The sequence below is a fragment of the Tamandua tetradactyla genome, chromosome 12 (genome assembly GCF_023851605.1).
Source record: "Tamandua tetradactyla isolate mTamTet1 chromosome 12, mTamTet1.pri, whole genome shotgun sequence".
Lineage (NCBI taxonomy): Eukaryota > Metazoa > Chordata > Mammalia > Pilosa > Myrmecophagidae > Tamandua > Tamandua tetradactyla.
In genome coordinates this window covers 99,080,904-99,094,024 of record NC_135338.1, presented here as the reverse complement: position 1 = coordinate 99,094,024, position 13,121 = coordinate 99,080,904, and the positions used below count along the sequence as shown (strand labels likewise).

The 13,121-nt window shown below is 36.8% G+C and overlaps 1 protein-coding gene across 2 annotated transcripts in view; it reads left to right on the top strand.

Annotated features, from left to right (window-relative positions):
- The window catches only part of SEC11A (SEC11 homolog A, signal peptidase complex subunit), a 95,100-nt gene that overhangs the window by 56,257 nt on the left and 25,722 nt on the right, over positions 1–13,121 (top strand). For both annotated transcript variants that reach the window (XM_077124295.1, XM_077124294.1), the window contains exons 2-3: positions 4,406–4,515; positions 9,121–9,270. In XM_077124295.1, the coding sequence (XP_076980410.1) occupies positions 4,406–4,515; positions 9,121–9,270 (260 nt within the window). The remainder of the gene's footprint in view (positions 1–4,405; positions 4,516–9,120; positions 9,271–13,121) is intronic.

Sequence of the window (13,121 nt, the reverse complement as noted above, 5' to 3'; positions counted from 1 at the left end):
AAATAAAATGAAAACAGAAAAAAAAATTACACATACCATACCCCTTACCCCTCCCTTTCATTGATCATTAGCATTTCAAACTAAATTTAACATTTGTTCCCCTTACTATTTAATTTTATTCCATATGTTTTACTCATCTGTTGACAAGAAAGATAAAAGGAGCATCAGACACAAGGTTTTCACAATCACACAGTCACATTGTGAAAGCTATATCATTATACAATCATCATCAAGAAACATGGCTTCTGGAACACAGCTCTACATTTTCAGGCAGTTCCCTCCATCTGCTCCATTACATCTTGAATAACCTACTTAATGATAGGTTATTCATTGATACCTACTTAATGCATGAGAATGACCTCCAGGATAACCTCTGGACTCTGTTTGGAATCTCTTAGCCATTGACACTTTGTCTCATTTCACTCTTCCCCCTTTTGGACAAGAAGGTTTTCTTAATCCCTTGATGTTGAGTCTCAGCTCATTCTAGGGATTTTCTCAATCCCTTGATGCTGAATCTCCGCTTATTCTGGGATTTCTGTCCCACATTGCCAGGAAGGTCCACACCCCTGGGAGTCATGTCCCATGTAGACACGGGGAGGGTGGTGAGTTTGTTTGTTGTGTTGGCTGGAGAGAGAGGGCACATCTGAGCAACAAAAGAGGCTCTCTTGGGGGTGACTCTTAGGCCTAAATTTTAAGTAGACTTGACCTATCCTTTGTGGGGTTAAGTTTCATATAAACAAACCCCAAGACTGGGGGCTCAGCCTATAGCTTTGGTTGTCCACACTGCTTGTGAGAATATCAAGAATTCAACTTGGGGAAGTTGAATTTCTCCCTGCTCTCACCATTCCCCGAAGGGGGCTTTGCAGATACTTTTCCACTCACTGATGAAATCACTCTGGGATTCATCGGGGCATCACTCTGGACAAACCAGCAAAATCTCATGTCCTAACTGAGATTCCAAGTACTTATGGCATTCAGTCAAACTATCTACATAAGTTATATTAGGAAATGCACTACTCAAAATATGCATTTTGTAACAAACATTTTTTGCTTTAGTCTCACACAGAAGGTGACATTTTAAAATATTAATTACCATCTATTTTCAGTACCCTGCAATAATGACATTCCTTTGTTCTTCCTCATGCAAAAACATTTTTAAAATTGTACCTTGTACATTTCACTATTATTATACACTCTAAGCATTCCTAGATTATACCATCTCAATCTTTAACATCTATTCTCCTTCATTCTTGAAGAATAATTTTGCTGGTATTGAATTCTGGGTTGACACTTTCTTTCTTATGGACCTTAATGTCATACACTGTCCTCTGGCCTCTGTGGTTTCTGATGAGAAATAGCCATTTGTCTTATTGGGGAGCCTTTATAAATAACAAGTTGTTTCTCTCAAAATCCTTTCTTTGTCTCTGGATATTGACAGTTTCACTGTGATGTTTCTTGGTGTAGACCTCTTAAAGTCTGTCCTGCTTGGAGTTTGTTTTGTTTCTCATATGTGTATATTCATGTCTTTTATCAGATTGGGGAAGTTTTTAGCCATTTTTTTTCTCCAACTATGTTTCTGCCCCTTTCTCTTATCCTTCTGGGGCCTCGATGTTGCATATATTGATAGGCTTGATGGTGTCCCACAGATCTCTCTCTGGCTCTGTTTTTTTTTCATTATTTTTTTTTCTGCCAGTCACACTGAATAACTTCAGTTGTCTTGAGTTCAGTTTTGCTGAGCATTTCTTCTACCTGTTTAGATCTACTGTGTAGTCTGTCTAATGAGCTTTTATTTCAATTTCTGTTCTTTGAAACTTCAAAATTTTTAATTGATTTCTTTTATTATTTTTTAAAGCAGTTTTATTGCGATCTCTTCACATACCATACGATACATTCAATGTGTGCAATTAGTGGCTTTTAGTATAGTCTCAGGGCTGTGCATTCATCACCACTATAAAATTTCTAATTGATTTCTTTCTATAATTTCCATTTATGTTCAGATATTGTTTTCCTAATCCTTTTAGTGCTTTGTAGATGGATTCCTTTAGCTCATTTAACATATTTTAGATAGTTGATTGAAATCTTTGACTACTAGTTGTAATGTATGAGCTTCTTCATCATGATTTCTTGCCATTGTTTTTCTTTTTCTTTGTGTCTTTTGTAACTTTTTAAATTGAGAACTTGACGTTTTCAGTATTACGTTGCTAAATCTCTGGAAATCTAGTTCTCCCACTTATCTGAGATTGCTAGTTTTTTTGTTGTTGTTAAGTGCTCATCAGTTTGTGACTTTTCCCAACTATTTTGCTCCCAAACTTGGAGTGGAGAAAGAGAAGAAAGCAAAAAAGCTTGTGCCTCTTCAAGATTTCTCTGCCACTTTTACCTGAGGATGGATGAAACAATGGCTGCCCTAAAGCCCACTCCTCAGCTTTGATTAGCAGCCAGACACCTCACCATTACCCACCACCCCAGATTTGGGAGGACTAAGTCTTTATTGTCTACCTTGGACCCAGCAAGCTCTACCTGGACCAGGCTGCAGTGTACTGCTGCCTGCCATGCCAGTGGGGGATGGAGGATGGTAGCCACTGCACAAATGGTGAAATACCACAATTCATGAGCCTCTTCATCCGGTTCTTCTCTGGATGCTGCAAGTGTCCCAGTAGCCTGCATAATTCCAAATTGTTCAGTTTCTGTGTGTTCCATAGTTGCTTTGGTGGAGAGACTGATTGCTGGAGCTTCCTACTGTCATCTTCCCACAAACCTTTCTCTTTATTCTTTTTAATCTAGAAGACTTCCACATTTTTCCCATGATATTGAATTTTTAAACAGTTGTCTTTTAGAATGTCTGCATATATACATCTATATATGTATGTTTTGTTTTGTTTTTTATAACAAAATGGTCTTATATAGTACTTTTGGGTGGGACCTTTGATTTTTCACTTTAAGAAATATTGTGAATGTCTTTTCAGGCCCCTGTTTTCACAGCTACATTCACAGTTCTCCATAATCTGACTATAATATGCTTTTCCAGATTTCTTACGGTTCTCTCCAGCACCATATTTTCACTCCTTGAGCTGTTTGCCTTGATGGCTAGTTATTCTCTCTACTTTCGCCCTTTATCCAACCTTAGACCAACACAACTCATTATTCAGTTGAAATACATTTCTGTCATTAGCTTATTCGAATTGTGAATGTTTAGAATTTGTTGAGTAGTGGAAATGTAGTAAGAGAAGTTTGGCCTTCAAATCCTGCCTATATGACTGACAAGCTGGATAACTTAGGTGATCACTTCTCCTCTCTGATGCTTAGGTTTCCTCACTGTAAAATGAGAGGATGGTGGTAAATGTCATTGACTATCCCATAACTATCCAGGACCAGATAAGTATTATGGAAAATTGAGTAGTAGAGGAGTTCAGAAGCAGAAGTGTATTACTGTTGGCTGGTTGGCTGATATGTAGTATGGATGAGATTAAGCTCATGGTTATGATGCCTGTTCTAGTTTGCTAGCTGCCAGAATACAATCTGGAATGGCTTTTAACAAGGGGAATTTAATCAGTTGCTGGTTTACAGTTCTAAGGCCGAGAAAATGTCCCAGTTAAAACAAGTCTATAGAAATGACCAATCAAAGGCATCCAGGGAAAGATACCTTGGTTCAAGAAGGCCGATGAAGTTCAGGGTTTCTCTCTCTCGAGTGACAAGGCACATGGCAAACACAGTCAGGGCTTCTCTCTCAGCTGGAAGGGCACATGGCGAATACAGCGTCATCTGCTAGCTTTCTCTCCTGACTTCTGGTTTCATGAAGCTCCCCGAGAGGCATTTTCCCTCTTCATCTCCAGAGGTCACTGGCTAGTGGTCTCTCTGCTTTGTGGTGCTGCAGCATTCTGTGTTCTCTCTGAGTCTCTCTCTCCAAATGTTTCCTCTTTTATAGGACTTCAGAAACTAATCAAGGCCCACTCAAATGCATGGAGACATGTCATCACCTAATCCAGCTTAACAACCACTGTTGACTAAATCACATCAACCAGGGAGATGATCTCATTACAGTTTCAAATATACAGTATTGAATAGGGATTATTCTACCTTTAATGAAATGGGATTTGTATTAAAACATGGCTTTTCTTAGGGGGCACAATGCCCAACTGAAACCAGCACAATGCCCAACTGAAATAACTGTGTGAAAGATTCTGAAAATTATAAATTGTATAAATGTAACTGGTATTTTAGTGCACATTGTGGAACCAGGGTATTGTGAATGAGAAAAGATGGTTGTTTGGAATATTGATGATATAATCATACCAGTATTTTAAAGAGAGTCTTCAGTTCAGCTGCCCTAACAGTAATATTTGAAACTTAAATTGTTTTGCCAAGTGGGATAATTGTGGATCTGATCTCTTTTCTTTTGTCCTTACAGCTCTATTACCAAGTCCTAAATTTTGGAATGATTGTCTCCTCAGCACTAATGATCTGGAAGGGGTTAATGGTAATAACTGGAAGTGAAAGTCCAATTGTAGTGGTGCTCAGGTAACAATTTTTCTTTTCAAGGCATGGAATTGCATGGAATTAAAAGTCTTACTTGGGAGAAAATTGAGATAGTGAATAACTAGTATATGAATCCCTTAGAAACTACTCTTTCCCAGAAGAGGACCAGTAGTTGTAACTACCAAATTGTGAGACATCCTCATCCTATTAGAGACTTCTTATGTAGAACTCCAAAGGAGTCATGATCTTTCAAGAAGAAGGTTACCGTGTAAGCTTAATTTGTGGCACATACCTTATTTGAATTCCTTGAAGTATTGCATTGCACTTTACGTTCCTGAAATTCTTCTGTCTTCTTGCATTCTCATTTTGATTCATCAGGCTTGGTATTTAGCTATTAATTCACTAGATTTTATAGTACTTGCACAAATGAAGAGTTTTCTGTAGCATGTTCCCAGTGTTACAGAAGCATCACTAATTATTTCCGTTTCATGCTGACCTTTAAATATCATTTCTAAATTAGACGTCAGGAATGTTTACGATTCTAATACTATCTCTTTTTTTTTTCTAATACTATCTTTTAAAGTGACAAATATAACTGAATTTTTTTCTCCCTCCTATTTCCATTCCTATCCTTACACTCATACTCTTAGTGGTTTGAAAGCCTGATTTAGGACAGTGCAACGGTGGCTTAGTGGCAGAATTCTCCCCTGCTATCCCAGAGTTCGATTCCTGGAGCCTGCCCATGTAGAAAACAAACAAACAAAAAGCCTGATTTAGTTAACACATTTATGATGTGGTTATTTAGTCATTATAGTTCTATTTTATTTGGGGCTCAATTTTGTAAATCATCTCAAATCCTTTCTGGGAATAGTGGGGTATAAATATAAAATAATCAAACCATTAACATTTTTATCTAGATAATAGTATTTTTTTTCAAAAGATGAATTTGAATTTGTCTCCCTTATTACAGTACTATGATATACTTCCAACTCTAACACGCAGTTGGAGGCAGTGAGTCTCCACTAGATTCCTGTTCTCTTACTTGTATTATAGTTTTATCTTCATTAGTAATTAAATACAACTGTTTTTTTTTTTCTTCTAAGACCTCCACAGTAACTTATAGATTTGGTTAGCTGTGAAAGTATTTAATGTAATACTGTAATATTACAGTATTACAGAATATAATAACCTGGGTCTCTAACTCTTTGATTGTCTAACCACAGCCTTGGGCGAGTTATCCATTCACTGAACCATAGTTTCCTCATTTGTAAAATGGCTAAACCTAGATGATGTCAGAGGTCTTTCCGGTTCTAAAATGCATGTGGCCTTAGTTCATGGACAGTCTTAAATGCAGTAGTGTGCTTCAATTTGTGAAAAGTTCAAACACTAATGGAAGGAAAAGCCACACTAATTGGCACGCGAGGGAAAAGGTTTAGAGAGATCCCAACAAAGCTTATTTTGGAGCTTCTTCTGATTTTCGGGTTTAGGTCCTTTTAGTGGAGGTGTTTAATGCAAGTTGATAATCTCTTAACTGGGGATGTTGGATTGAAACGGGGATTAGACAGAGGACCTATTGAAAACTTTGCTGGTCATGAAAGTGGTCCACTTCTGCTGGAAAAATTATACCATTGTTAGGGACAGAGAAGTGGTATTTGGACTAAGTTATTTGGTAGCTACGTTATTTATATATTAAGTTTTCTCATTGCCAATCTGGAATAAAGAAAATAAATTAAGGGTGCATGGGTGGTTCAGTGGTAGAATGCACACCTTTCATGCAGGAGACCTGGGTTCGATTCCCGGACCATGTTCCCAAAATAAATAATTAATTAAAAGAAGGCAGATCATATTAGAGGACCTTGTCAAGAATGAAAGAAATTGTCATTAGAGACAGGTGATTTATGTGATTGGGTGGCAGGTAGTGTGGCCAGTTTCCTGTAACATCAGGAAAATAATTTTTTCCTGGAGCCAGTTATGCCTCAGAGGACTCAGGCCAACTGAGAATCACTTTTTGACCTGGACTTTTGTGAAGCTTTTGTGGGTAAAGATAAACCCTTTCATATTATTTATTTTATTAAATGAAGTTTCAGGGTACATTCAAAGCTGATTTTTTTTCCCTTTATAAAGCTGAATTTAGTTTAAAATATTAAAGTGTTTATATATAACTGCTTATAAAATCTATCGTGATTGATATTTTTAAAGAATAATTTAAATCAGATAATAGAAGTTTATTTCTTTACTGGTCCTTTCATTACATACTTTTATGTACTCTCATCTGCCACTCTGGTTTTAATTGCCATCTATATATGAATTCCTAAATCTTTTTCTCTCTCATTTAGCTTTCTTTCTGAAAGTCTAGATTTTGATTTTTATCCTACACTGGACATAACTGTCTGGATATAGAAGAGGCCCTTTAAACTCCATATAATAAAAATGAAACCTCTTCTTCCTCCTCCTGTTTCTGTGCCTGTTGCTGCCATCTGCTTTATAGCCAGTGTTCAAACCTAGGAGCTGTTCTGGATTCCCCCTTCTGTCGTATCCAGTTGGCCTTCCTTTGTTATTCTCCCTAGTTCTACCCTTTTATAGTTGTCCTCACTACTGTTGTTCTTTTCAAACCTTCGTCATTTCCTGCCTGGGCTATTGTAGTGACCTTTTAAAAAATATTTATAATCAGAAGAAAGTTAATATATTTTCATTGTATGAAATGTTGGAAATAAAAAAATCTAAATGAAATTATTTCCCATAATTCTGAATTATCATTTTAGTCTCTTTTTTCATATATATTATTATTTTACATAATTGGGATAGTTCTTTGAGTGAATCCTTTTGTCTATTTTTCCCCTGTAGTCATGTTTACAAAAGCTTTTAAATGACTTTTGTGAATTATTTTAATGATTGCCAAGTATTCTATTATGAATAATAGACTGGACAGCTGGTCTGCCACCCTCCCTTTTCATCTTTTTCCAATTTACTCATTAGTTTAGTGGTTATTTGAGTATTTATTATATACTCCTGTATCTTCTGAAATGATTTTTCTTAAATAAATATATATTATGATACTCCTTGTTTAAAATTCTAGAGTGACTTGTAGGCGTTTACCACAGTGAGTGAATTCTCTTGAACTCCCTTGGTACAACTTCACCTTTATCATTTTATAAATGTGGAATTTTAAACCTCTCTAAGCTTCAGTTTCTTCTTTTGTAAAGTTGAGATAACAATAATATCTACTCCATAGAGTTGTTGTGAAGGTCATTTAAAACATAAAATTTAAAAGACCACTCCACATATAGTAAATTCTCAGTAAATTTGAGTCATTGTGCAATAAGGAAAACTCAGCTTTTGTATTTTATTTATATGGTAGTAAGCAAAGTTTTATTTGAACAAAGGTACACTGACTTAAAAAATCAAAATAAAACTTGAAAACTATATGACTAGAATGCCTGCTACAGTTTCATCAAGTCCTTTTTTTTGCCTGAACATCTTGGGATAAAGGGAACTCTCTGTCCCATGAGGAACCTTTAGAAAGGTTTTAAGAATAATCGTGTATCCAAGGTCAAGAAGCTAAGTCCTCAGAGGTGAAACACCTATAGGTTCCCAAATTACACATTAGAGTCACCTGGGATCTTTATAAACTATTGATGTCTGCCTCCCATCCCCAGACATACTGATTTAAATGATTTGGGCTATGACTTGGGCATTGGATTTTTTTTTAATGTGCTGTAGGTGATTCCAAGGTGCAGTATAAAGTTTGGGAACCAATGTTACATTCCCTTACATAGTGGGACCAATTCTTCAAAACAGAAATGTTCAAAACTTTGAAATCGCACTGATATTAAATTTAATCCCTGCCTATCCATTTTCTTCTTACTAAATCTTCTTGAAAGCTGAGACTGGAGTTCCTAAAAATAATACTGATGGGCTACTTCTCCTTAGAAAGAAAGGGTTCATTAATTAGTGCAAATGGTGAGAGGTGAGAAAACACTGTAGAAGTTTGCCTAAACTACCATAGAATGGAATCCTTTTCTGGTGTCTGAAATTCTTAAGCAAAAATCTCTTCTCTAGTTTTCTTTCTTGTTTCTCTTTTAAAACAAAACAAAAGTTGATAGTGCAAGTGTTATCTCTGTAACTGACTGGTCTTTGACTTGATAAACTGTTTTTCCTTCCTAATGGATTGAACCCGGAAGGTCATCTTTATCTGTATCTTTATAAATGGCAGAAGAAGATGATCCCATTCTTATTTGAATATATGAATATGTTTAGTGTTTTCAGCTGAAGTGAGAATAAGGGCAGTGTTTTTAAAGTTCATTCTTTCCTTTAACAGTCTGCTTATCATTTGAAAATTTAAAAGGTTACAGAATTTGTAACGTTGCCCTTTTCAAGTTTTAAGCTCTTTTGAATACCAATGCCTGAAACGGAACTAGTCGGTGAAGGCTAACACTGAAACAAGTAAAACAACCTTTAGTGAGTATAACTCATTAGTCTGGGGAATCCATATTTTGAAAATAATATGCATTTATGGTGATACAGTTGTTAAGGTATTGCATATACTCCAGATTTGATACTTTTGATTGATTTGTCAAATATCTAATTTTAAAAGTAAATTTAATTCAGACTTTTTTTTTGCTAATTATATTCTTCCTTTCCTCCTAGTGGCAGCATGGAACCTGCATTTCATAGAGGAGATCTTCTCTTTCTAACAAATCGAGTTGAAGATCCCATAAGAGTGGGAGAAATTGTTGTTTTTAGGATAGAAGGAAGAGAGATTCCTATAGTCCACCGAGTCTTGAAGATTCACGAAAAGTATGTGCCATATATATCTTCTCCACTTTTAAATATTTTTATGTTTTAGTGTTTGCAGTAATTACTTTTGGTAGCCTAGAAATTAAGGGTGGGAAACATATGTGCCCTTCTTACAGTCCATTTTTATGACTGTCTGAAGGTTTGGTGAGCACTTGGGGAATTATAGTGATTTATTTACTTGTTTACCTAAAGTGGTTATTTATTAATTTTTTTCCCCTGAAGGTTTTTCGAGAGGTTTTTCTTGGTTCCCTTCTACTCTCCAACTAGGTCATTAACCCCATTGCTCCCCAAAGTGTCGTAAAGGTTGATTCCAGATAGGGTCTCCTGACATAGTGGGATGTGGTCGCCTTCCTCTTTCAAAGAAGAACGCCTGAAGGCAATCTCATAGACATTTCAGTAGAGAATACATTTATAGGGCGGGCCACGGTGGCCCAGCAGGTAAGGGTGCTTGCCTGCCATGCCCGAGGACCCGGGTTCAATTCCCGGTGCCTGCCCATGTGAAAAAAAAAAAGAAAAGAAGAATACATTTATCAACTTCAAATTCCAAAGAAAATTTTTGAAACCTAAATTATTATTTTAAGTATAACCTTGAATTTTTAGAATTAGAAAGGGTGTGTGTAAAACCTTTATAGATTCACCTGTGGGTGAAGGTGGAACGTAACAATAGCAAATATTTTCACCTCTCTGGTTCTCAGTTTCTTTATCGGTAAGAAGTTGTAAGCAAGAAAACTATAAGCCTGTAGTCCGAGTACATATTCTTGACCCCCTCCTTTCCAAATCTGTAGTATTTCTAGTTAAAGAAGACTTTGAAAAGAAGGAAATGAAAGAAAAGGGAGGCATCCTGGAAAACATGCAGAGTGAGAAGTGAAACAATGGGGGCGACCTAGGTTCTTAAATACGAGGAAGCTGTAACTTATTCATGCCACTTCTAAGGTAGTTAGTTTATTTTCTCCACTCAAAGAGGAGGGAACTGTCAACCATTGTTTGGTTTTGTTTTTGTTTTAATTAAAAAAAACAAAACACTTTTATTTTGAAAATTATAAAGCATACAAAAAAAAAAAATCTCTGTAACAAACACCTGTTACCCAGCACCCAAAGTGAGCAAGTGTTAACATTGTACTTCCGATTTTTAAAACAAAATACATTATAGAGAAGTTGAAGTTCTCTGTGCCCTCTTCTCGAATCCCATTCTCCCTCCCTGTGCTGGTTTAAAAGATGTATGTACCCTAGAAAAGCCATGTTTTAATCAAAATCCCATTTTGTTTTTTATTTTGACTAGTGCATTTCCTAATATAACTTATATAGATAGCATGGTTGAACACCATAAATACATGGAACCTTCGGTAGGACAAGAGATTTTGTTGGCTTGTCCAGAGTGATGCCCTGATGAATCCCAGAGTGATTTGATCAGCAAGTAGAAAAGTATTTGCAAAGTCCCCTTTGGGGAGTGGTGAGAATGGGGGAAAATTCACCTCCCCCAAATTGAATTCTTGATATTCTCACAAGCAGTGTGGACAACCAAAGCTATAGGCTGAGCCCCCACTCTTGGGGTTTGTTCATATGAAACTTAATCCCACAAACGATAAGTCAAGCCTAGAGTCACCTCCAAGAGAACCTCTTGTGTTGCTCAGATGTGACCTCTCCAGCCAACACAACAAGCAAACTCACCACCCTCCCCGTGTCTACGTGGGACATGACTCCCAGGGGTGTGGATCTTCCTGGCAACGTGGGACAAAAATCCTAGAATGAGCTGAGACTCAGCATCAAGGGATTGAGAAAACCTTCTTGACCAAAAGGGGGAACAGTGAAAGGAGACAAAGTGTCAATGGCTGAGAGATTCCAAACAGAGTCGAGAGGTTATCCTGGAGGTTATTCTCATGCATTAAGTAGATATCACCTTATTATCCAAGATGTAATGGAGAGGCTGGAGGGAATTGCCTGAAAATGTAGTGCTGTGTTCCAGTAGCCATGTTTCTTGATGGTGATTGAATAATGATATAGCTTTCACAGTGTGACTGTGTGATTGTGAAAACCTTGTGTCTGATGCTCCTTTTATCTACCATGTCAACAGACGAGTAGAACATAAGGAATAAAAATAAATAATAGGGGGAACAAATGTTAAAATAAATTCAATTTGAAATGCTAGTGAACAATGGAAGGGAGGGGTAAGGGGTGTGATATGTATAATCTTTTTTTTTTCTGTTTTTGTTTTATTTCTTTTTCTGTTGTCTTTTTATGTCTTTTTCTGAATTGATGCAAATGTACTAAGAAATGATCATGATGACAAATATGCAACTATGTGATGATATTGTGAATTACTGATTATATATGTAGAACGGAATAATCATATGTTAAGAATGTTTTTGTTCATTTGTTATTGATTTTTTTTAATTAATAAAAAAAATCCCATTCTGTAAAGGCAGAATAATCCCTATTTAATACTGTATATTTGAATCTGTAATTAGATCATCTCCCTGGAGATGTAACCCAATCAAGAGCGGTCGTTAAACTGGATTAGGGGAGATGTGTCTCCACCTGTTTGGGTGGGTCTTGATTGGTTTACTGGAGTCCGATAAAAGAGGAAACATTTTGGAGAATGAGATTCAGAGAGAGCAGAACAGAACGACATAGCCACGAGAAGCAGAGTCCACCAGCCAGCGACCTTTGGAGATGAAGAAGGAACATGTCTCCCAGGGAGCTTCATGAAACAGGAAGCCAGGAGAAGAAGCTAGCAGATGATGCCATGCTCGCCATGTGCCCTCCCAGATGAGAGAGGAACCCTGACCGTGTTCACCATGTGCCTTTCCAGATGAGAGAGAAACTCTGACTGCGTTCACCATGTGCTCTTCCACTTGAGAAAGAAACCCTGAACTTCATTGGCCTTCTTGAACCAAGGTATCTTTCCCTGGATGCCTTAGATTGGACATTTCTGTAGACTTGCTTTAATGGGGACATTTTCTCTGCCTTAGAGCTGTAAACTACCAACTTATTAAATAAATTCTCCTTTTCAAAAGCCATTCCGTTTGTGGCATATTGCATTCTGGCAACTAGCAAACTAGAACACCCCCCCAGAGGATTCTGCTCACTCTCATGAATTTAGTGTGTATATCCAGTCCATGTCCTTAAATTCCAGTTTTATATTTACAGTGTATTTTGTATATGTAAAAAAATATGATATAGTGTCAGTTATTTTCAAGATCTGCTACATAATAGCTGTAATTATAATTATCATTGTATGAATACACCGGAATTTGTTTGTCCTTTTCCATAGACTTTGAGGTTTCCAGTTTTGCCTCCTGACCTGTGAGTGTGCCTACCAGGGTCTCACAGCCCTTCCTCCCACTGGCAGGGGAAGTGTTTGCCCTGTGATCCTCACCCCCACTGTGCACTGCCCGACTCTAGGCTTTGGCATACTAATGGGGAATAAATCCTAACTTAACTGTTTTAATTTGTATTTCCTTCCACCGTTCGTTTTGTCTTTTGTGAGTTACCTATTCATCCCCCTTTATTTGTCCATTTATGTTTTTCTTTCTGATTTATAAAATTCTGTTCTGTAGGATGCAAAAACTTAATTCCAGTTAGAGTTTTCACTTTGTTTTTGCTTTTTTATTTTTATTACTCAGTAGTGTTTTAAGTTTTGATATAAGAAGGTTATTGATCTTTGTTTTAATGAAATCCTTCCCCTCTGCTGAGGTCACAAATATATTCTGCCCCTTTTTTGTTGTCATTTTCACATCTGGGAAGATTTTCTGAGTTGAGATCTTTTTCTACCCATATGAAAACTCTCAATTGTCCCAACTCCTTAATGAAGAAAGTGATTTTCTATAAGATTTCCAAAGATAGTGGGAACA